General features: G+C 48.4%; 1 protein-coding gene across 2 annotated transcripts in view; it reads right to left on the bottom strand.

The window, feature by feature from the left end:
- The window catches only part of SLC4A8 (solute carrier family 4 member 8), a 544,868-nt gene that overhangs the window by 191,811 nt on the left and 330,761 nt on the right, over window positions 1–22,296 (bottom strand). For both annotated transcript variants that reach the window (XM_085654497.1, XM_085654496.1), the window contains exon 8: window positions 14,228–14,385. In XM_085654497.1, the coding sequence (XP_085510623.1) occupies window positions 14,228–14,385 (158 nt within the window). The remainder of the gene's footprint in view (window positions 1–14,227; window positions 14,386–22,296) is intronic.

Genomic DNA, 22,296 nt, shown 5'->3' with positions numbered 1-22,296 from the left:
GTCTGCTGAGCAGATCTGCCACGGTGTTTTGGACTCCTGGGACGTGTTGGGCCAGGAGAAAGTTTTTTTGTGGAATTGCCCATCTCCATATGCTCTGAGTTAACTGAGAGAGCTGTGGAGAGTGTGTGCCCCCTTGCTTTTGAATGTAGTACATGGCAGTCATGTTGTCTGTGCGAATGAGGACTGCCTTGCCTGAAATCTGCGTCTGGAAGGATTTTAGGGCAAGGAAGATTGCAAGTAACTCCAGATGATTGATGTGGAGTAACTTCTGTTGTGGCGTCCATGTGCCCTGTGCTGTGAGATGTAACAGATGAGCTCCCCAGCCGGAGAGCGATGTGTCTGCTGTTAGGATTATTTGTGGGACCGGGTCCAGGAACGGTCGACCTCTGGAAAGGTTTGTGGTGTTCCACCACTGCAGAGCGATGGGTGCGACCGTCTACCAACACCAGATCTGCCAGTTGTCCCTGGGCCTGGTTCCACTGGCGCGCTAAGCACTCCTGGAGTGGACGCATTTGGAGTCTTGCATGGGGCACTATTAAGATGCAAGAGGCCATCATCCCTATCAGTTGCATAAACACTCTTGCTGGGAGAGAGTGTTGAGATATGAATTTTTGACGCAGAGCCTGTATCTTTGCTATCCTGGCAGGATTGGGATAGGCTATGGCTTTTGAGGTGTCTATGGTGGCACCGAGGTATTGTTTTGTGTGTGATGGTACCAGGTGGGATTTTTGATGGTTCACAGTGAAACCTAGCTGATGGGAGTAGTTGGACTGTAGCGGCGGTGTGTTGCACACATTGATCGTAGGACGTGGCTTTTATTAGCCAGTCGTCCAGATACGGGAAGACGTGAATGTGCTGTCTTCTGAGGTGTGCGGCCACTACTGCTAGGCACTTGGTGAAAACCCTTGGTGCTGTTGTTACCCCGAACGGGAGCACCTTGAACTGGTAATGTTGCCCGTCCACCACAAATCTGAGGTACTTTCTGTGAGACTGGTGTACTGGGATATGAAAGTATGCGTCTTTCAAGTCCAGAGTGGTGAGAAAATCGTTCTGGGAAAGAAGTGGGAGAACTTGTTGAAGGGTTACCATGTGAAAATGGTCCGAATGTATGTAAGTGTTTAGAGGTCTGAGATCTAGGATAGGTCGTAGAGTCTCGTCTGTCTTTGGAATCAGAAAGTACAGGGAGTAGACCCCTAAATTTTGCTGATTTATGGGGACCTGCTCTATGGCTCCTTTTTGCAGGAGGGAGATCACCTCCTGTTTTAGTAGTGCAGTATGTTCTTGAGACATAGGGCGGTGCCTGGGTGGAATGTTTGGGGGGGCAGATGTTAGTTCTAAGCAATACCCTGACTGAATAATTTGTGTCACCCATCTGTCTGCGGTGATTGTCTCACAGACGTGAAGGAAATGTTGTATTCTGCCCCCGACCGGAGTGGAATGGTCTAGAGCATGGGTACTCACAAACTTTCTCTCGGGGGCCAAATTTACAGTGTGGTTTGTGGCCGAGGGCCGCACTGGTGGGGGCGGGGTCAGTGGGGGAGGGGGCGGGGCTAAAGCCACAAAAAAACTGTGACCACGAGGTTGAACACAGGTCCCTGCAGCGGACGCCTACATCCACTGAGCCTCCAGACCCGATATATATATATATACACACATATACACTCGCTCTCTCTCTTTCCCTCCCTCTCTCTCTCTCTTTCCCTCCCTCTCTCTCCCCCCTTCCTCCCTCTGTCACCCTCTCTCTCTCTCCCTCCTTCTCCCTTTCCCTCCCTCTGTCACCCTCTCTCTCTCCCTCCCTTTCCCTCCCTCTGTCACCCTCTCCCCCTCCCCCTCCCTTTCCCTCCCTGTCACCCTCTCTCTCTCTCTCTCTCTCTCTCTCTCTCCCTCCCCCTCCCTTTCCCTCCCTCTGTCACCCTCTCCCTCCCCCTCCCTTTCCCTCCCTCGGTCACCCTCTCTCTCTCTCCCTCCCTTTCCCTCCCCCTCCCTTTCCCTCTCTCTCTCTCTCTCTCCCCTCCTACTCCCTTGCCCTCCCTCTGTCACCCTCTCTCTCTCTCTCTCCCTCCCTTTCCCTCCCTCTGTCACCCTCTCTCCCTCTGTCTCCCTCCCTCTGTCTCCCTCCCTTTGGCTCCCTCCCTCTGTCACCCTCTCTCCCTCTGTCTCCCTCCCTCTGTCTCCCTCCCTTTGGCTCCCTCCCTCTGTCTCCCTCTCCCTCCGTCTCAACCCCTTTTGGCTCCCTCCCTCTGTCTCCCTGTTCCTTCCTCCTTTTCCCTCTCTCCCTCCCCCTCCCTTTCCCTCCCTCTGTCACCCTCTCTCTCTCCCTCCCCCTCCCTTTCCCTCCCTCTGTCACCCTCTCCCCCTCCCTTTCCCTCCCTGTCACCCTCTCTCTCTCTCTCTCTCTCTCTCTCTCTCTCTCCCTCCCCCTCCCTTTCCCTCCCTCTGTCACCCTCTCCCTCCCCCTCCCTTTCCCTCCCTCGGTCACCCTCTCTCTCTCTCCCTCCCTTTCCCTCCCCCTCCCTTTCCCTCTCTCTCTCTCTCTCCCCTCCTACTCCCTTGCCCTCCCTCTGTCACCCTCTCTCTCTCTCTCCCCCTCCCTTTCCCTCCCTCTGTCACCCTCTCTCCCCCCCTCCCTTTCCCTCCCTGTCACCCTCTCTCTCTCTCTCTCTCCCTCCCCCTCCCTTTCCCTCCCTCTGTCACCCTCTCTCCCTCCCCCTCCCTTTCCCTCCCCGTCACCCTCTCTCTCTCCCTCCCCCTCCCTTTCCCTCCCTGTCACCCTCTCTCTCTCTCTCTCCCTCCCTTTCCCTCCCTCTGTCACCCTCTCTCCCTCTGTCTCCCTCCCTCTGTCTCCCTCCCTTTGGCTCCCTCCCTCTGTCTCCCTCTCCCTCCGTCTCAACCCCTTTTGGCTCCCTCCCTCTGTCTCCCTGTTCCTTCCTCCTTTTCCCTCTCTCCCTCCCCCTCCCTTTCCCTCCCCGTCACCCTCTCTCTCTCCCTCCCTTTCCCTCCCTGTCACCCTCTCTCTCTCTCTCTCTCTCTCCCTCCCTCCCCCTCCCTTTCCCTCCCTCTGTCACCCTCTCCCTCCCCCTCCCTTTCCCTCCCTCGGTCACCCTCTCTCTCTCTCCCTCCCTTTCCCTCTCCCTCCCTTTCCCTCCCCCTCCCTTTCCCTCTCTCTCTCTCTCTCTCCCCTCCTACTCCCTTGCCCTCCCTCTGTCACCCTCTCTCTCTCTCCCCCTCCCTTTCCCTCCCTCTGTCACCCTCTCTCCCCCCCCTCCCTTTCCCTCCCTGTCACCCTCTCTCTCTCTCTCTCTCCCTCCCCCTCCCTTTCCCTCCCTCTGTCACCCTCTCTCCCTCCCCCTCCCTTTCCCTCCCCGTCACCCCCTCTCTCTCCCTCCCCCTCCCTTTCCCTCCCTGTCACCCTCTCTCTCTCCCTCCCTTTCCCTCCCTCTGTCTCCCTCCCTTTGGCTCCCTCCCTCTGTCTCCCTCTCCCTCCGTCTCCACCCCTTTTGGCTCCCTCCCTCTGTCTCCCTGTTCCTTCCTCCTTTTCCCTCCCTCCCTCTCCCTCCGTCTCCCTCCCTCTACCTCCCTCCTTTTCCCTCCCTCCTTTTCCCTCTCTCCCTCCCTCTGTCTCCCTCCCTCTACCTCCCTTTGTCATCCTCTGTCATCTCACACTGCGTGTGTGCCAACCGGCTGACGCAGCTTCCAGGGCACACCAACAGCCGCACCCGAGCACTTCACAGGTCTTTAAAAGACCATTTGCATATCAATTGTTGTTTTTCACCTCTTCTGAGGCCCCGCAGCTCCACTCGGACTATCCCTGGAACGCCCGGCCCCCACAGAGCAGAGACAGAGTTGCGCTGGTGCAACCGGACAGTGTTTAGGAACACTCATTATTTTAATGTTTTTTTAACCACGGGTACGATGTCATTAAGGTCCGCGGGCCGCCAAGGGAGGCTTGCCGGGCCTCAGGCGGCCCGCGGGCCGTACTATGAGTACCCGTGGTCTAGAGGGAGTGGGGGAAAGTCATTGGGTATTAGGTGTGGCAGAGCGGGCGGTATTTGTCTTGCCTCTGCCCTTGTTATTATTTCCTCTGTATCCGCCTCTTTGATAACCCTTTGTGAAGGTAGATTGAGGAGGGGATTTGTAGGACGTGGATGCAGTTTCCGAGGAGTAGCCTCTGCCCGTGCCTCGAAAGGAAGAGCGGCGAAAGGAGCGCCTAGGACTGTGTTACTGTAGGGCTCCCATGGATTTCGCCGTGTCAGTATCTTTTTTCATCTTTTCGAGGGCTTCGTCAACTTTTGGGCCAAATAGTTGATCTTGGTCGAATGGGTGATTTAATATAGAGGCTTGTACCTGAGGTTTAAAACCTGAAACTCTGAGCCTGTCAAGGACACGCGCAGCCACCTCTCAAAGCCACGGAGTCTCTTCCGTTTAGCGCTGTAGAGACCTAGAGACTACATGTCCCATGACCACTAGCACCACCGGCATGCGCGCGCAGACGCGGAAGGCTTCAAAGAGCACTTCCGCGCTGGCGGCGTTGCCGAATATTCTGATAGTAGAGAGGACGCAGCGTGTTTCAGTTGCAGTCTTCGTTCCTTCGTCCGAACCCTCAACAATTCCTTGGAATTTGGTGGCCGTACGGAGCTGTGGTCTCCGGTTGTTTGGTGCTTGGTCCTTGTTCTGCAGCAGCCTGTTGACAGTGGGCGACGCGTGCAGAGCTGGCGTTTCTCTTCCTCCGGTTGGGGTATCGGTAAGGGTGCTGTGCACCGCCTCGTGTTAACCAATCAATACCGCTTGGGACAACTACCTTCTAGCGATCCTTGGGTACGCCTAGCAATAACTGAATTAAGCAAGGCGCTGAGTGGAATATCCGCACCTGGTGTTCCTCCTCGTTGGAGGGCCACACGTTTGTAGGCTGTTGCGAGTTGCAGGAATACCGGTGTTGGAACCCCATCCATTCCACGGACATTAAGTATTTGTGGAACTAGTAACAAGACCGTGTGGTGTTTAACACGGAACTTTGGTCACGTGTATTCCGCACACAGGAGTGTGGAATTATTATTTGATTTCGTTATTGTATCACCTTACAGAAAGGTCATTGCACATAAACTGTCCTGATTGTGTTTCCTTAGCAGGGGTATGTGGTTGACAGGTGAAGGGCTCATACTACCTCTGTGATGCAGAACGCCTATAACACATGGGTACGTTGGGGGTTAGAAAGGAAATACTAGAGAATACTCTAATTGTCGTGGTGGCGTATAATCAATCCTGTGCTCTCTCTCTTGTAGTGGGACCTCACTGTTATTATTTGAACAAACCTAGTCCTCAGGACCCTCGAGCTGAGGGTGAAAAGACCGAAGGCCTCATTTGATGAAAATTGTACTTCATTATTTTCCTTTACAGGTAGTGTGGATAGTGAGGGAACTGCATGCACATACGACCTAGTAGAGGAGAGAGGGGGGGGTGGAGGATCAGTGTTTAACGTGCTGTTCTTATATCATTTCAGATCTCCTTCCCCGCTGTCCCCTCCCTTTCCTTCCCTCACTCGACCACTTCAATAATCTGCGCTGTAATAGCCATCAGATTTGAAGCTGTCGAGGGGTGGACCATAACGAGCATCATTCCGATCCTGAGGAGCTGAGGAACCCGACAGAATAATCGGCCTAAGGAGTTAGCTCCTCCTGATCGAAACCTCTGCTCTAGTATGGCTACCCTGGAAGACGTGGTGGCCGCCCTACAAGTAGTACAGCAGGAATTGGCGGCCTCCAGACTAGAGACGGCCAATTTACAAGCTAAAGTAGACCGTTTACAGAAGAATCCGTTCGACGCTGGGGGTTTTTCCATGTCTCATCCTTCCCCCATTACAGTAGAAGTCCCCACGCCTATACCCTTATCACCCCCAGAGAGGTATTACGGGGACGCCAATAAAATCCAAGTCTTCTTGACGCAAGTCATGCTGCATTTTAATTGTAAAGCGAAGGCTTTTGCCACCAATCAAGCTAGAGTAGCTTTCCTTATATCCTATTTAGCTGGGGATGCAGCATTGTGGGCCGTTCCATTGGTACAGCGAGACGACCCCCTTCTTTACGATTGGGCAGGCTTTAGAGAGGAATTCGAGAACATCTTCGACCGTAGGTCGCATACCCTCTCAGCAGACCGTGAACTTTTGGAATTGCGCCAAGGCAGTAAGGAACTGGTGGTCTACCTTACTGCTTTTAGGCGTTTGGTGGCTGAAGCCAATTGGCCTGAGGAGAAACAGTTTGCTATCTATTATCAAGGGTTAAGGGACGAACTCAAGGACATAATTGCGCAAATTGATCCTCAACCGACAACTTGTACGGAACTTATCAATCTAACTCTGCGACTAGAACATAGGTTGGGTGACAGAAAGAGTGACGTTCGTAGGAAGGAACGCATTCCCCTTCGGACTGACAGAGTCCGCACCAGAGACCCACCACCGAACCATGTCGAACCTATGGAGATAGGAGCAGTGAGAGCTCCATTAACCAGCGAAGAGAGAAACACGAGACGGAAAAATGGCCTGTGTCTCTATTGCGGTAATAAAGGACACTTCGTCAGAGATTGCCTCCAGAGACCCCAGAACCCTAGGGGAGCCATGGGAAAAGGGACAAACACCTACACTTCAAAGGAGTCGGAAAACTAGATTGCTCGAGCAAATTAAGAGGGAAACCCTCGAGCGCTACCTATTTGCCCTCTTTGAATGCGGCGGAGGTGAAAAGGTTTTTTTACATCACCATTGAAGTCAAAATCGGTGAAGAGTGGAAAGAGGCACAAGCGCTGGTGGATTCCGGTGCCACAGGCACGTTTATGGATGAGGCCGTGGCCTTACAGTTGGGAGTAAGCCTATTGAAGAAAGCGATACCAGAAGTCGTGGTAGCGGTCGACGGACGTGTGCTAGACTCTGGCCCTATCTGCTTTGTAACGGACAGGATTGAAGTCCGATGCAATCGCAGACATGAAGAAGACTTAGAATTCAGTATCATCCGGTCTCCCCAACATGGTATTATCTTGGGGCTTCCCTGGCTCCAAAAGCACGACCCTCATATCGGTTGGACCTCGAAAACCATTAGTTTTGATTCCGAATATTGCAGCCAGCATTGTTTCAAGGCATTGGAAACTTCGTCACAAGCTCTTTCATCGCGACAGTGGATCGCGACAGCTGCAGAAAAGGACATCACCTTACCCGCCAGTTACGCAGCCTTTCAAGATGTTTTCAACGAAATCCAGGCAGAAACCCTACCCCCACACCGACAATACGATTGTCAGATCGATCTGATACCAGAAGCAGTAGTACCATGCGGTCGCATATACGCTCTTACGGAGAAGGAAAACGAACACCTGAGACAATACTTGGATAAGTATTTGGAGCTGGGATTCATCCGCCCGTCCAAGTCACCCGCGGCCTCGCCCTTGTTCTTAATTCCAAAGGCTAACGGAGAGCTCCGCACATGCATCGACTACCGAGCATTGAATGACATCACAATCAAAAATCGCTATCCCCTTCCTTTGATCCCGGTTCTCTTGGAACAGGTGAAGACAGCGACCATTTACACCAAATTGGATCTCAAGGGAGCTTACCACCTGGTTAGGATGCGAGCTGGGGATGAATGGAAAACCGCATTTAAAACGCGATACGGCCTTTATGAATATAGAGTGATGCCTTTCGGCCTTTGCAACGCCCCAGCGGTTTTTCAATTTTTCCTGAATGAAGTGTTACGCGACTTCATGGATAAATTTGTAGTCGTTTACATCGACGATATACTGATTTACTCCGCATCAGAAGAACAACATGTCCACCATGTGAGCTCAGTGTTACAAGCCTTAAGAGAGAACAACTTGTACTGCAAACTCCGAAAATGCGAGTTCCATGTGGATAATGTGGAATTTTTGGGAGTAATGCTTACTCCGAGGGGACAAGTGATGGCAGAACGTAAAGTGCAAGCGGTTAAGTCCTGGCCGGAGCCACAAACTGTTCGCGATGTTCAATGTTTCTTGGGCTTCGCCAACTTTTACAGGCGCTTTATCCATCACTTATCCAAAACAGTGACTCCCATAACTAAGTTACTCAGAAAAGGGACGACCTTTAACTGGTCAACCGAAGCCCAAACAGCTTTTGAAGAGTTAAAAAACAGCGTTTGTCACGGACCCAGTTTTGGCACATCCCAACCCGGAAAAACCATTCATAGTGGAAGCCGACGCCTCCGAAGCAGCCATAGGGGCGGTCTTGTCACAGAGAAACGCCACTACGGGAGAACTACATCCCATAGCATATATGTCCCAGAAATTAAACGAGGCGGAAAGAAATTACACAATCGCAGAAAAAGAATTGCTAGCGATCAAAACGGCGTTTACAGAATGGCGACACTTCTTGCTGGGGGCCAAAGAAAAAGTAACAGTATACACCGACCATCGGAATTTACAGTTCATGCGCTCAGCAAGGAATCTGACACCCAGACAACTACGGTGGATGCTCTTCTTTGAAGAGTTCGACTTCGTGGTAACCTTCAGACCAGGGAAGGACAATAAGAAAGCGGACGCACTCACCAGACAAGAATCTCTTCGAGAGGAAGACGAACCAAGAGAACACGCTATCATTCCTCCCCACAAAGTGGTGTGTGCGATCCAAACCCACGATTTTTTACAGAAGGTAGCAGAAGGAAGTCGAACGTGTAAATGGAGGTCTTGGTTCAGGACCCACCTAGGGCGGAAAGAAAAACAAGGCCTGTTCATGAAGGAGCAAGTAATGTTGATACCCACAAAGAACCTGCAGAAACAGGTGTTCCAGTGGTGCCATGATGTACCTAGTGCAGGTCACAACGGTGTATTCAAGACTTTGGAGCGCGTTGGGAGACAGTTCTGGTGGCCAAGCATGCGCAAGGATGTGACTTTATGGGTTAAAGAATGTGACACATGCGCCCGCATGAAGACCGATCACTTAAAACCACAGGGGCTACTTCAACCCTTACCTACGCCCTCAGCACCCTGGAAATCCATATCCATTGACTTCATCACAGGACTTCCCAAAGATCAGGGATGCGATACTATCATGGTAGTAGTCGATTACCTCACGAAATTAGGGCATTTTGTTGCTTGTCGTCAGATACCCACAGCCGGGCAACTCGCAAAACTGTTGTTAACCCATGTTGTTCGACTACACGGATTGCCCCATCGCATAGTGTCCGATAGGGGGACACAATTTACTGCTAGATTTTGGAAAGTTTGGTGTGAGGCCCTACAGATTCAAGTAGCCTTGTCCACAAGTTTCCATCCCCAGACAGATGGACAGACAGAAAGGGTAAACCAAACTCTCAAACAATACCTGAGGTGTTATGTGGACTCCACGACAGAAACGTGGGTAGATCAGTTGTGGGTAGCAGACGTAGCATATAACAGCGCCTTACATAGCTCCACAAAAGCAACCCCTTTTTACAACACGTATGGTTTCCACCCAAGGTTTCTTCCCTTTTTGCATCCCGAGACTGGAAACAACATCCCTGAAGTACACGCTAGGGTCAAGCACATAAGAAACACACTAAAAAGAACCCAAATCCAGTTGCAAAACGCAAAGATACGATATAAAAGGGAAGCAGACAAACACCGTCGAAGTGGTCCCCAGTATAAAAGAGGTGATATGGTGTGGTTGCCCACAAAAAACATCCATTTCAAAAAGAGATCCATCTTCAACCCCAGATACATAGGGCCATATAGGATATTAAGGGTTTTAAGTCCCGTCACGGTGAAACTTGCCTTGCCTGTGTCTCTTCACATTCATCCCGTTTTCCATGTGTCCCTCCTCAAACCTTTTGTAGCTCCCGTAAAGAAAAAACCCAACCCTATTTGGGTAAACAGTGGGCCCCAATACGAAATAGCTAAAATTCTAGACACTAAGACACGAGGAAGGAATAGGTGGTACTTGATAGCTTGGAAGGGATATGGGCCAGAAGACAATTCCTGGGAACCTGCAAAAGCCATACACGCCCCCCGTTTACTTGCCGCCTTCCACAAAAGACACCCGCTACCAAAACCCCGTTAGGAAGGCGCCTAAGAGGGGTGTACTGTCAAGGACACGCGCTGCCACCTCTCAAAGCCACGGAGTCTCTTCCGTTTAGCGCTGTAGAGACCTAGAGACTACATGTCCCATGACCACTAGCACCACCGGCATGCGCGCGCAGACGCGGAAGGCTTCAAAGAGCACTTCCGCGCTGGCGGCGTTGCCGATTATTCTGATAGTAGAGAGGACGCAGCGTGTTTCGGTTGCAGTCTTCATTCCTTCGTCCGAACCCTCAACAATTCCTTGGAATTTGGTGGCCGTACGGAGCTGTGGTCTCCGGTTGTTTGGTCCTTGGTCCTTGTTCTGCAGCAGCCTGTTGACAGTGGGCGACGCGTGCAGAGCTGGCGTTTCTCTTCCTCCGGTTGGGGTATCGGTAAGGGTGCTGTGCACCGCCTCGTGTTAACCAATCAATACTGCTTGGGACAACTACCTTCTAGCGATCCTTGGGTACGCCTAGCAATAACTGAATTAAGCAAGGCGCTGAGTGGAATATCCGCACCTGGTGTTCCTCCTCGTTGGAGGGCCACACGTTTGTAGGCTGTTGCGAGTTGCAGGAATACCGGTGTTGGAACCCCATCCATTCCACGGACATTAAGTATTTGTGGAACTAGTAACAAGACCGTGTGGTGTTTAACACGGAACTTTGGTCACGTGTATTCCGCACACAGGAGTGTGGAATTATTATTTGATTTCGTTATTGTATCACCTTACAGAAAGGTCATTGCACATAAACTGTCCTGATTGTGTTTCCTTAGCAGGGGTATGTGGTTGACAGGTGAAGGGCTCATACTACCTCTGTGATGCAGAACGCCTATAACACATGGGTACGTTGGGGGTTAGAAGGAAATACTAGAGAATACTCTAATTGTCGTGGTGGCGTATAATCACTCCTGTGCTCTCTCTCTTGTAGTGGGACCTCACTGTTATTATTTGAACAAACCTAGTCCTCAGGACCCTCGAGCTGAGGGTGAAAAGACCGAAGGCCTCATTTGATGAAAATTGTACTTCATTATTTTCCTTTACAGGTAGTGTGGATAGTGAGGGAACTGCACGCACATACGACCTAGTAGAGGAGAGAGGGGGGGTGGAGGATCAGTGTTTAACGTGCTGTTCTTATATCATTTCAGATCTCCTTCCCCGCTGTCCCGTCCCTTTCCTTCCCTCACTCGACCACTTCAATAATCTGCGCTGTAATAGCCATCAGATTTGAAGCTGTCGAGGGGTGGACCATAACGAGCATCGTTCCGATCCTGAGGAGCTGAGGAACCCGACATAGCCAGGCATGGCGACGTAGAAGGACACTGGTGTTTATGGCCCTGGAGGCTGTATCTGCTGCATCTAGGGCACAGCGAATAGAGGTATTAGTTATTAGTTTTCCCTCTTGGATCAATTCATTGGCCCTGTTCTTATATTTTTCAGGGAGATGGTGCATGATGGTCTCTAACTCATCGTAATGTGCCCTGTCGTATCTGGCCAATAGCGCTTGCGTGTTGGCGATACGCCATATGTTGGCGGCTTGTGACGCAGTGCGCTTCCCTGACGCGTCTAGGAGCTTGGACTCTTTGTCAGGTGGTGGTGCTTCGCCTGACGCCTGAGAATTGGAGCGTTTCCTAGCTGTAGATACCACTAGGGAATCCAAAGGTGCAGGGCCTTTAATATATGAAGGGTCTGTGGGGGCGGCTTTGTATTTCTTCTCTATACGGGGGTTTAGGACCCTGGCCCTGACTGGGTCTTTAAAGACCTCCGGTGCATGTTTAACCACCCCTTTTAACATAGGTAGGATGGCAGTAGACCTATGTGCGTCGTCAAAGGTGTCTAGGAGAAAATCCTCCTCTACTGGGTCAGTGTGTAACTCCACCCCGTGGTAGTGTGCCGCCCTTTGTAATAAGTGGTGAAAACCCAAGGAATCTTCAGGTGGGGATGGCCTAGATGGGTAAAGGTCATCCTGTGGGACATCTGGGATGTCCGGATTATTGTAGTCGTCCCATGGGTCTGGAGATCCAGTAGGGGTGGGATCCTGTGGCACATCTGCTGGATCAAAAAATGGGTCTCCTAAGTCGTCTGGGACAGGAGACAAAGTTGGGGAACGATGTGGGGGTGGAGAGGGTGGGGAGGGTGGAGGAGGTGGAGGAGGAGGGGAAGGCACTCTGAAAGGAGAGGTAGCAGTGTCCTTCCTCTTTGGAGGTGGAGCTGGTTTGTCCAAGTGTCTCTTTTTTGTAGACAATGTCAAATGTCCAGTTTTTGGATCCTTAGTGAGAGTCTTTTGGAGAGGATCCGGTGTAAAAAGTTCTTGCGACACTGGTTGCTCTGTCGGCACCGAAGTTTTCGGGGCCGATGGCTTTTTAGGCTTGTCCAAGCCGTGCTTCTTTGGGACCTCCGATCTTTTGGTTGGCGCCGAAGAAGGCTTCGGCACGGGAGTGTCGGTGCCGAGGGCCTTGTGATGTTTGGCCGGCACCGGCAGGGCAGGTTTCGACACCGAAGGCTTTGGTACTGGGTTCGGTGTGGAGATGGAGGCCGATCTTTTCTTCGGTGCCGAAGGGTGTTTTTCGGTACCGATAGTAGGCTGGCTCGAGCCCGAGCTGCCGGAAGGCTTAATAGGCTTCTTTACCGGGCCCGAAGGTGGGGTGTGAGAAGCAGTATCCTTGGTCTTACCTAGGCCCGAAGGTGTGACCGAAGCCTTTTTGGGTATCGGCGTGGGAGGGGGTATTGTACTCACGACCCTCTGCGCCAGAGTCGTCGGCCTCGGAAGCACTGACGAGGTCGTCGTCCTCTTCCTCGATGTTCTGCTGTCCCGGAGCTTCGACATCGTCCCCGAAGATGTCGACTGGAGCGGAGGTCGAGGAGTGCGCCATGTTGCGTCTAGCCCGTCGATCTCCAATAGTCTTTTTAGAGCGAAGTCTTGCAGGCGGGACAGTCTCGAGACTCATGTTCAGGGGAGAGGCAGAGGTTGCACACCTCGTGGAGATCGGTGTGGGGAAACTTGGACCCACATCGAGGGCACTTCTTGAAAGGAGTTCTTTCCATCAGCCGAGACCGGAGCCGGAATAGGCCCGAAGGCCGCCGTCGACAACCGGAATCGAAGAAGTGCCGAAGAGAAGGTGATTAAGATGATTTATTATCTGAAGGATCTCGATGAGCGAGGATTTTGCGTCGATCGTTGAACTGGAAAGTTCGGAACCGGAGCGCGAAGTATTACATCAGAGTCTGATGGCAGAAAAAAACAATCTGAGGATGGAGCCGAAGCCCATGCGCAATACGAACCAAGGGAGGAGTCACCGAACTCGTCACTTCCAAAGACTTTCCAAGAGGAAAAACAAACTGCAAACATCCGGGCCCAACACCAGATGGCGAGCTATGCACAGTGTATAATCTGCAGCTCATATGCCTCGAACCTTATGTTATTATCATTTTATTTTTTATTTTACATTGCTCCGCGAGCAGTGGGGCGATGCTCTTCCGTCTCAGCCAAGGAGCCGCCACTGTGCAAGAAATCCGCAATTGGCGTCTTACTCAAAAGCACGCTCACGCACTGACACACGCACACCATGCAGCTCAAGTGCTAATTTAAAGACATGCTCTTTGCCAATGTTTTGGGTGGACTGGTGTCTAAAATAGTTGAAGAGCAATACTTTTTTTACTACTTTTGACAGTGGTAAATGGTTGCTTGTCAGAAACATCTGAAAGAAATCTGTGGCTTTTGGTTGGAACTGTAGCAGCATTTGTTGACACATCTAAATACCCGTACACACATAATAAAACTCAATTATTATATAGCAAGGCACCACCCAACATAACAGTCAAAACAGAGGACACAACTATATTACAACACAACATCACATTGCAATAATGTAGCACAAAAAAGACAGTAATACATAAAGCAGCAGAACACATCACCACAACAACAAAATACCACCCAACAAATATGCACGGACATTCGTGTTACACATTACCACCTCCAGAAATCAGCTGTCATAATGCAGTGGTAAAAACTGTTTGCGCCGAGCCCCGTCCTAACTTACCACCACAGACATGAAATAGCACTAGTCAAAAATGTTTTGTGATCAGGCCCTATGTCTCTAGGTAGCTTTCTCGCCGACATATTACGCCAAGCCTTCTCACATGCAATGAGACAGCGTTCTCTTCAGTACCGCGTTGCAGGCTCACCTTGTTGGGATTGGCACCTCCGTGAGGCCTGTGAGAAGCACAGCCGGAGAGAGACGTACAAATGCCACGATGGGACGTTCAAGGAAGTCCAGCTCTCCAACGAGGACGTTCGAGGCTTCTGCTCCAGTGGGAATTTTCTTCATAAAGTGAAGGTCGACCTGGGAATAAGAGAAAAGGACACAAGTGCTTTCAAACATGCAGGGTTCTACTTCTCCTTTCTGCTCATCTCATTGTCCAACGGCCCAGTCCATTTGCCACCAATGTATTCGCTTGCCCACTGCATCTGAAATAGATGATGGGGTACCGACATATTTTGAAAATTTCTCTTCAGAAGCCTATAGCCAAAATAAACAGAAATGTTGCTGAAAAATGAATCCTATGGCTCCACTTTTAAGAAAATTACATCAGAGTACCCCCTCCATGCAACCCACATCAACCTCTCGCTTCTATGTTATTATGTTAAATTTAAACAGCAACTTTACAATTCCAGCGAAGAGCATCAGTGCTTCTTGAAACTGTTAATTGAGATTCACCTTTGTTCAAGAGCCACCAATCAAAAATGAGTATTGAAAGAGTCCTCAACGGCAGTGTAGCAACGATGCCATGGGCCCTGGTGTAAGCAAGGAAAATGGTCTCTCTGACTGCTGTTGGGGTAGTATACTATGGCAATTATTTGGGTTCAATTGGCCCCTCAGGGCTATGGGCCCCAGTGCAACTGCACCAATAGTAGCTACGCCCTGGGTACTCAAAGGATACCAACTTTTGATCAGTGTTGTCATGATTGTGCTTTGAACCCTCTACTATTTAACACCTATTTTCAGATGTGCAATAACTTCTTTCAGCACCAAGATCAATCTGTCAACCATGACACCACCAGTGACCTCACAACAGAGATCACTGCTAAAATTAGTCAGAATGCAGCAATCCCAAATGGGAAGCTTCTCAACTGATGAGGGAACAGTACATGCACAACCCTGCCTGGTATACACTCCTGATACACACACATCCCAGGACCCAGTACTCATCATCTTTATAGGGGTACACAATGATTTTTTTCTTTTTCTTGCCAGTAAAGTTTGACTTCCACTCTTTGCAAAGATTTAGAACTTTTGCAGATCAAGTTCACCTTTTCCCATGCAATTTTTTTCTGCGCTTTACATGTCAATCTGTATTTTAATCAAACAAAGGTAGGATGGGAAAGGTAGGCAGAATTTTCGATGCAGGTTTCCCCCTTTAAAACATCAATCATACAAAAGTGATGGTTTTGAAGGAAATGTGGGAAATCGTAAACTTTTGTAATTTCGTAAAAAGCCGCAATCATTTTGACAGACCTTCATGAAGTTTGCAAATAAATGCCAATTTCGCATACACCTATCTCTTCGTACAGAACACTACAGTCCATAGTCATCCAAATATACTCTTGGCAATATAGTGTCTTGCATAAACTAAAAGCATACATTTCCCATTTTAAAAAACCCGACTATGCAATTGTTGGCTTCTAGCTCTCTTTAGGAAGTCATGTAGGGTGCATGCGAAGTCTCACTGAACTGCAGTCTTCACACATATGAGCGGCAATAGACTCACCCAATTGTGGTTGCATTATTTGGCATGTATAGTCTTCCAATAATGTTAACTCTAACATAAAAACTTGTTCAATTTTTACCACTTCATTGTGCATTAATCAGGTTGGTCAGAGCCCCTTGGCATCGTAACAGGCATGTCAGGATGCCCTCACAGTGGTGTTCAGATTTCTGCAGTGCAATATGATACAATTTGTTTTTGCTATGGACTTTGCCCATCACACTACAATTATTACAAATGACCCCCCTGGTGGTACAATCCCAATTGTTATTGGATTGTGGAGGAATCGGGGAAATATTGTTATGTTATGTTATGTTAAAATGGGTCTTATATAGCGCACGGCTACTCTACAGAGTGTCCCGGCGCTTTTATTGAAGACCCATCTAGAGACAGCAGACACAGTGAGGCAAACAGAAAACAGAAACACAACATAAAAGAAAACTGCCAAACTAAAGAGTAAAAAGCCAGGTTTTAAGGCCTTTCCTAAAGGCCAACAGGTTGGCGGTGCAGCGCAAGGCCAGGGGCAACGCATTCCAGCGCTGCGGTGCCAAAAACCTGAAAGAACGCCCACCGATGCGAGCTTTCTTAACACGGGGGACTACGGCCAAAAAAAGAGACTCGGACCTCAGAGCTCGGGCCGGATGATAGAAGACAAGCCTCTTTTGAAGATATTTCGCACCGGGGGCATAAAGAGCCTTGTGCGTAAGCGTCAGGGCCTTGAACACAATCCGTTTCCGGATCGGAAGCCAGTGTAGTGACTGTAAGAGGCAAGAGGCATTGGCTCGCCTGTGCAGGCCGAAGATCGCCCTCGCGGCCGAATTCTGGACTACCTGCAGCCGTTGCAGAAGATACTCCGGTAGGCCCAGATATAAGATGTTAGCATAATCCAGCCTTGAGCCAATCAGGGCCAACACCGTCGTCCTTCTGTGCTCTTCGGAAATAAGAGGAAGAAACTTGCGTAACATTCTCAGGAGGCCGAAACAAGTTCCGGTGAGACCTAGAATCTGGGTTTTTAATGTCAACCCATTGTCAATCTTAATCCCCAGATTCTTAGCGAGCTGAGAAGAGCTCGCTGGAGGAAACATGTTAGGAGGCCACCATTCCCGCCATTTAGGGTCCGACGAGCAGCCAAAGAAAAGTACCTCTGATTTGTCTGAGTTGCACTTGAGACTGTTACCCTGAAACCATTCAAAAACAGCCCCAAGGCACTCACGAATGCTCTCCCCATCAAAGTCTTCACCTGTCCTGCATGTGAAGAGGAGCTGAGTGTCGTCGGCATAGGAAACGATCTGAGCTCCCCGAGACTCCGCCAGGGCCGCCAAAGGGGTCATAAAGATGTTGAAAAGAGTAGGGCTCAACACAGATCCTTGTGGAACTCCTACTCCCAGAGTCGGCATCGCGGCGGAGCCAGGGGGAACGCAAACCGTTTGCTGACGGCCTTCCAGGAAAGATCTAAACCACCTGAGCACCGTCCCCCTCAGACCGATGTCATATAGCCTGGCGAGGAGACCCTCGTGGGGGACGGTGTCAAAGGCTGCCGACAGGTCTAACATGACAAGCATAGCCTTGCCACCAGCGTCCAGCACCTCTTTTATGGCCTCGGACACTTCCAGAAGCGCCGTCTCCGTACTTAAATTGGGGCGAAAGCCGGATTTTGATGGATGCAAGAGGCTATGAAATTCCAAGAAATTGGAGAGCACAGAGTGAACATGTTTCTCCACAATCTTGGCCAAGGCCGGAAGAAGAGAAATAGGTCTATAGTTGGCCAAGACCTTTGGATCCAGGCCAGGCTTTTTAAGAAGAGGAATCACCAGCGCTTGCTTCCAAGCCCGCGGAACCAGACCCCGACTAAGGGACAAGTTCAGAAGAGGATTAGCCAAAGGATTAACAACTTCCGCCACCTTGGCCAAAAACTTGGCTGGGCACGGATCTAGAGGTGAGCCAGATTTGAGATTGGCCATAAGAGCCAGAGATGATGCAGTCGAAATAGGCGGAAAGGATACCAAAACCGGGCCCGAAGGGGTCCCCGGATCTAGGTCACTCTCAGAACTGGGACAAGGCTTAACGATACTCCACGGAAGAGTATCCTGAATCGATTTAATCTTCTTGACAAAGAAGTCTGCTAGGGCAAAAGCCCATGACTCAGAGGGAGCAGCCACCGTCTCATTTTGGCGCGTGGACGTGAATTCTCTGACAATAGTAAAGATCTCCTTACAGGAGTTAGAGGCGGCCTCAATCCTCTTAGCCAGATAGTCCTTTTTTTCCGCAAGAATAGCACGATGGTAAGCTTTAATTGCCAACCTGTACGTCAGCTTGGCAGCAGGATCGTACTGCGACCGCCAGGCCCTCTCGGCTACCTTGCATAAGCGGCGAGACGCCAACAGAGCAGCAGAAAACCAGGGGGCCGAAGCCCGATTAGAAGATAACCGGGGGGCCCTCTTAGGGGCCAGATCGTTCAGGCACCTAGTTAGCCAAACCTGCAAGGATTCGAGGTCACTCTCCAAATCACCCGTAAAGGAGCAGGGATGATGATGAAATGCCCGAGTCAGCATATCGGGGGTCACCCGATAGTATGCTCTAGATGAGCGCGCCTGATATCTAGGACCAGTACTGACAGGTTTCTTCAGGGCTGGTACAGAGAACTTGACCAGCCAGTGGTCAGACCAAATCACCGGAAGAAGTACGAAAGCTTCGATAGGAAGCGTGGAGAAGACCTGGTCCAAGGTGTGGCCTTTATCATGTGTGGGTCCTGTGAGATACGGAGTGAAACAAAGAGGAACTGTAACATCCAAGAGCTTCATCGTATCAGGATCAGATCCATCATCCATATGGAAATTGAAATCCCCCGCCAGAACACAGTGCTGAGCTCTCATAGCAAGCACGGTAATTAGCGACTGGAGCTCATCAAAGAAAGAACCGGCTGGACCAGGAGGTCTATAGACTAACAGTCCTTTTAAGGAATGATGGTGCGCCAGCGCTAAAGAAAACGCAAGGCATTCCGATCCAGTGATGGCCTCAGTAGGGATGATGGAGCATGCAACCGCTTTCCTCACTACCAGAGCCACCCCCCCACCCCTTCCGCCCGATCTATCATGACGGTAGATGTTATAATCAGGGGGAATAGCTACCGCTATGTCCGGGTTGGAGAACTCCCCCAACCAGGTCTCAGTCAGCATTAAACAAAGTGGTTTTTCGGTGGCTAAAAGATCGTAGATGTCCTGTGAGTGACGACGCACGGATCTAGTATTAAGGAGCATGAACAAATGCCTTACAGGATCCACTTCCTCATTGGAGAAATGGGCCGCGGACATATTATAATACATAGGATTCTGCAGTCCTTGCATAACTGTCTCTAATTTCTTCATAATCGGTGACTTGTGACAAACCAAAATCTTGCTTTTCTTTTTTTTGCTCAGTTTTTATAGCTCTACATTGACAAGAAGAAAGGAGATATTAATGCAACATGGTTATTTTTTGCACTCCTAGCCTAACTATAGAGAAGTTAGAATATTTCTGCACATTTCTACTGCAAATTTATTTTATGTGTTTAGTTTTGTCCTCGAGATTTTATTTTTATTCTTCCTGTTTGCAAACATGCTCTCCCCTTCATATAAAGAGCTACACTCCAAGGAGTTAAGTGGTTTGTGGGAAAGCTGATGTTGTGACTACGTATTAAAGAATAAACCACCCCCTGCAGTACATGATAAAAATATTGTAAGTCACCCTGGAGTTCCATAACCTTACAAAATAACTTAGCCTTTGGCCTCGTTCCTCCATATGGTCATGGAATTCCTCAGTGGCTTAAAATATCTTTATAATATACAGAATGGGGTACTTTATTCCATATATTCTTTGAATACTTCCAAAACATATGTAGAAGCAATTAATCTTCTAAACCTTCCTTACCCCATTTACAACTGGAAGTAGAAAATCAGAGCTATAACTGCATGTAAATCATGAGCTGAACATATCTAAGTCATTTTCAGCCTCTTCTTAGAAAAAATCCATCTTGTCCAAATATGAGTCATAATATCCTACTTTGACTAGGATGGTTGACCTAATTGAAGTTTTCATTCTTATCTTTTTTGGACAACATGTTCATATTTCTTATCATTGCTGTCTACATTTGTTGATTTACATCTGCCCAAACTTCTTTCATAATAATTGGCAGGTGAGACCTACAAAGACACTGACAATGAACTCAGAACACAACTGGCACATAAGTTCAGCTTAACATATATTATTTAACAGTACACCTCTGTGTTCTGATTCAGGGAGGACCTGGGCTGGTATTTCCGGCTGGGCTGTTCCCATTGGATTAAGGTCAAGACTGATTTACATGAGGCTGGGTCCAAACTAAGGTGGCATGGTATGCAAAATAACAATGGACTGGTATGTGGCCCGAGTAATTACTAGTCGCTGAGATTCACTCAAGTATTTCATACATCACTTTTTTGTATTCTAAAGTGTGACGCCCTAAGTAGGATGGGTGTGCCCAGACATGGGTTCCGTGCACACTGTGCCACTGGAACCAAGCTACAATCTACTGAAGAGCCCCAATCAGGGTGAAATCGGTCCTGGGTTCGAATGCGGCCTGATAAGTTACCAGTGGCTGACATTAATTTGGGCATTCCGTCCATCACTTTTTTTTATACTTGGCACTATTATGTTTATATTCTCATGTTCCCATCAGATTTCCACACTTTAGTAAACTGGATATGTTTTTTTCCCATCAAAATATAAAGGAATAATAGGCTCTTTTGTGTGATAGAATGATCCCAGGAAACTTCAGTAAAGAGGATGATAAAACCTTGATTTGTGCACCATATTAGAAGATTAACTAAATCTTTTAGTTTAGTGCGGCAATCCCTCAAACGAGCTAATCTTAGACTACAACATTAAGTTATTTAATCACATTCACATCTGGTAAAGATGGTGCAAGGGATATAGCTGGTAAAATCCTGGCATTTTCTGTACTAAAATCCCAGAAAACAAAATGGGGAATAAAGAACCAGTGATAAAACCATCGCACCGGTGTTTTTACAACCTATCTCCTCCTGCAAAAGCTGACAAAGCAAAGACATCCTTGATCGCTAGCAGGATGTGTTCTATTTTATTGGGACACATGGCATAATTAACACTGTACCAAGGTATTATTAAAATGGTAGCAATTGTGCAGCACACAAAACCAGGATTTTAGACATGTTTTCTATACCCACCCTGACCTATATAATGGGCTTTTTAGTAGGCTTTATCACCCCTAGATGCAATTAAGATGAAAAAGCTTCTATTTTTCACATGCATTAGATAAAAGGCGCACAATTAAGAGATGGCACGTTTGCAACATTTTTGTCCAAGAAATCAGCAATATAGGCCATCATTTCTAAAACAGGTGACATGTCTATTTGCTTATAAAAAAAAATGAGTTTTAAACAATCAAATGTAACATCTCTTCATTTCTTTTTAAGTGTATGGTCATTGCAAGTTTAACATTGGGTACTAGCTGGCTTGCATCTGTCCCCCACTCACTTGATCAGTGAATACAGGAGTTGGTTAGCTGCTTAACTTTTAGCAGAGGCTCTATAATGCAAATCAAAATTCGGGTAAATTTTTAAGGAAATGGTCAACACTTAGATGAGTACCTGAATAATTGATTTTGCTTGGTACTGAGCAGATTTTAAGTAATTTACACTAATGAATTGGCAAATGTGCAATATTTCTGTAAGAATGTATTTCTTGGAAATAAAGGCCCTTTTGATACTACTGAGGTAGTACTTGTTTAAATATTGAATTTTTTCTTTGTATGAGTTTTTCAAATTATAATTTGGTAGCACATATTCTATACTTTTTTAAAAAGTTATGGCTTGCTTTAACACATAATAACAGACTACAAATATTTATGTTCCAGAAACTTATTTAAGTGCTGATGAAGCAGGGCGAGAATATATAGCGCTAATAAACAGCTGTTTGAAAGATGCATAGCCTACAAGACAGTATTATGGTATTACATTAACACAAGAGAAGTCTGGCTTCTTAAAACGTACTCAGCAAATACCGTTGAGTAGAATTTTGTGTGAAATGGAACGGAGTTTTGCATATCAGGAGTTTGTAAAACAAAAAACACAGAAATAGAAAGTATTACTGATATACACACACTGACATCTGCATGTGTCTAGAACCGGCCGAGGTCAGTCTACATTAGAGTTTCAAAATTAATTTGCCAGCTTTCTACCAATATCAGAATTGTTAAGAGGTGGATTTATGTATATACTCGCCTCTCTTGTTCTGTCACTGTTCTTCTGAATCGTTAAAATGCATATAATTTGGCAAGAAATAAGATTTACTGAGTTCATTTGTGTAGTCCTCTACTAATAACTGCCTGCTTTGCCGAAATCAGCAGAATCCATTGCCAATGACTCATACTGCGGCTTGGACCACTATCGTAGACATCAAGTGGGCCTGATGACTCTCTCGTCTCTTTACCTCAC

This window comes from Triturus cristatus, chromosome 4_1 (assembly GCF_964204655.1).
Source record: "Triturus cristatus chromosome 4_1, aTriCri1.1, whole genome shotgun sequence".
In the NCBI taxonomy this organism is placed as follows: domain Eukaryota; kingdom Metazoa; phylum Chordata; class Amphibia; order Caudata; family Salamandridae; genus Triturus; species Triturus cristatus.
This window is presented reverse-complemented; position numbering and strand designations above follow the sequence as displayed.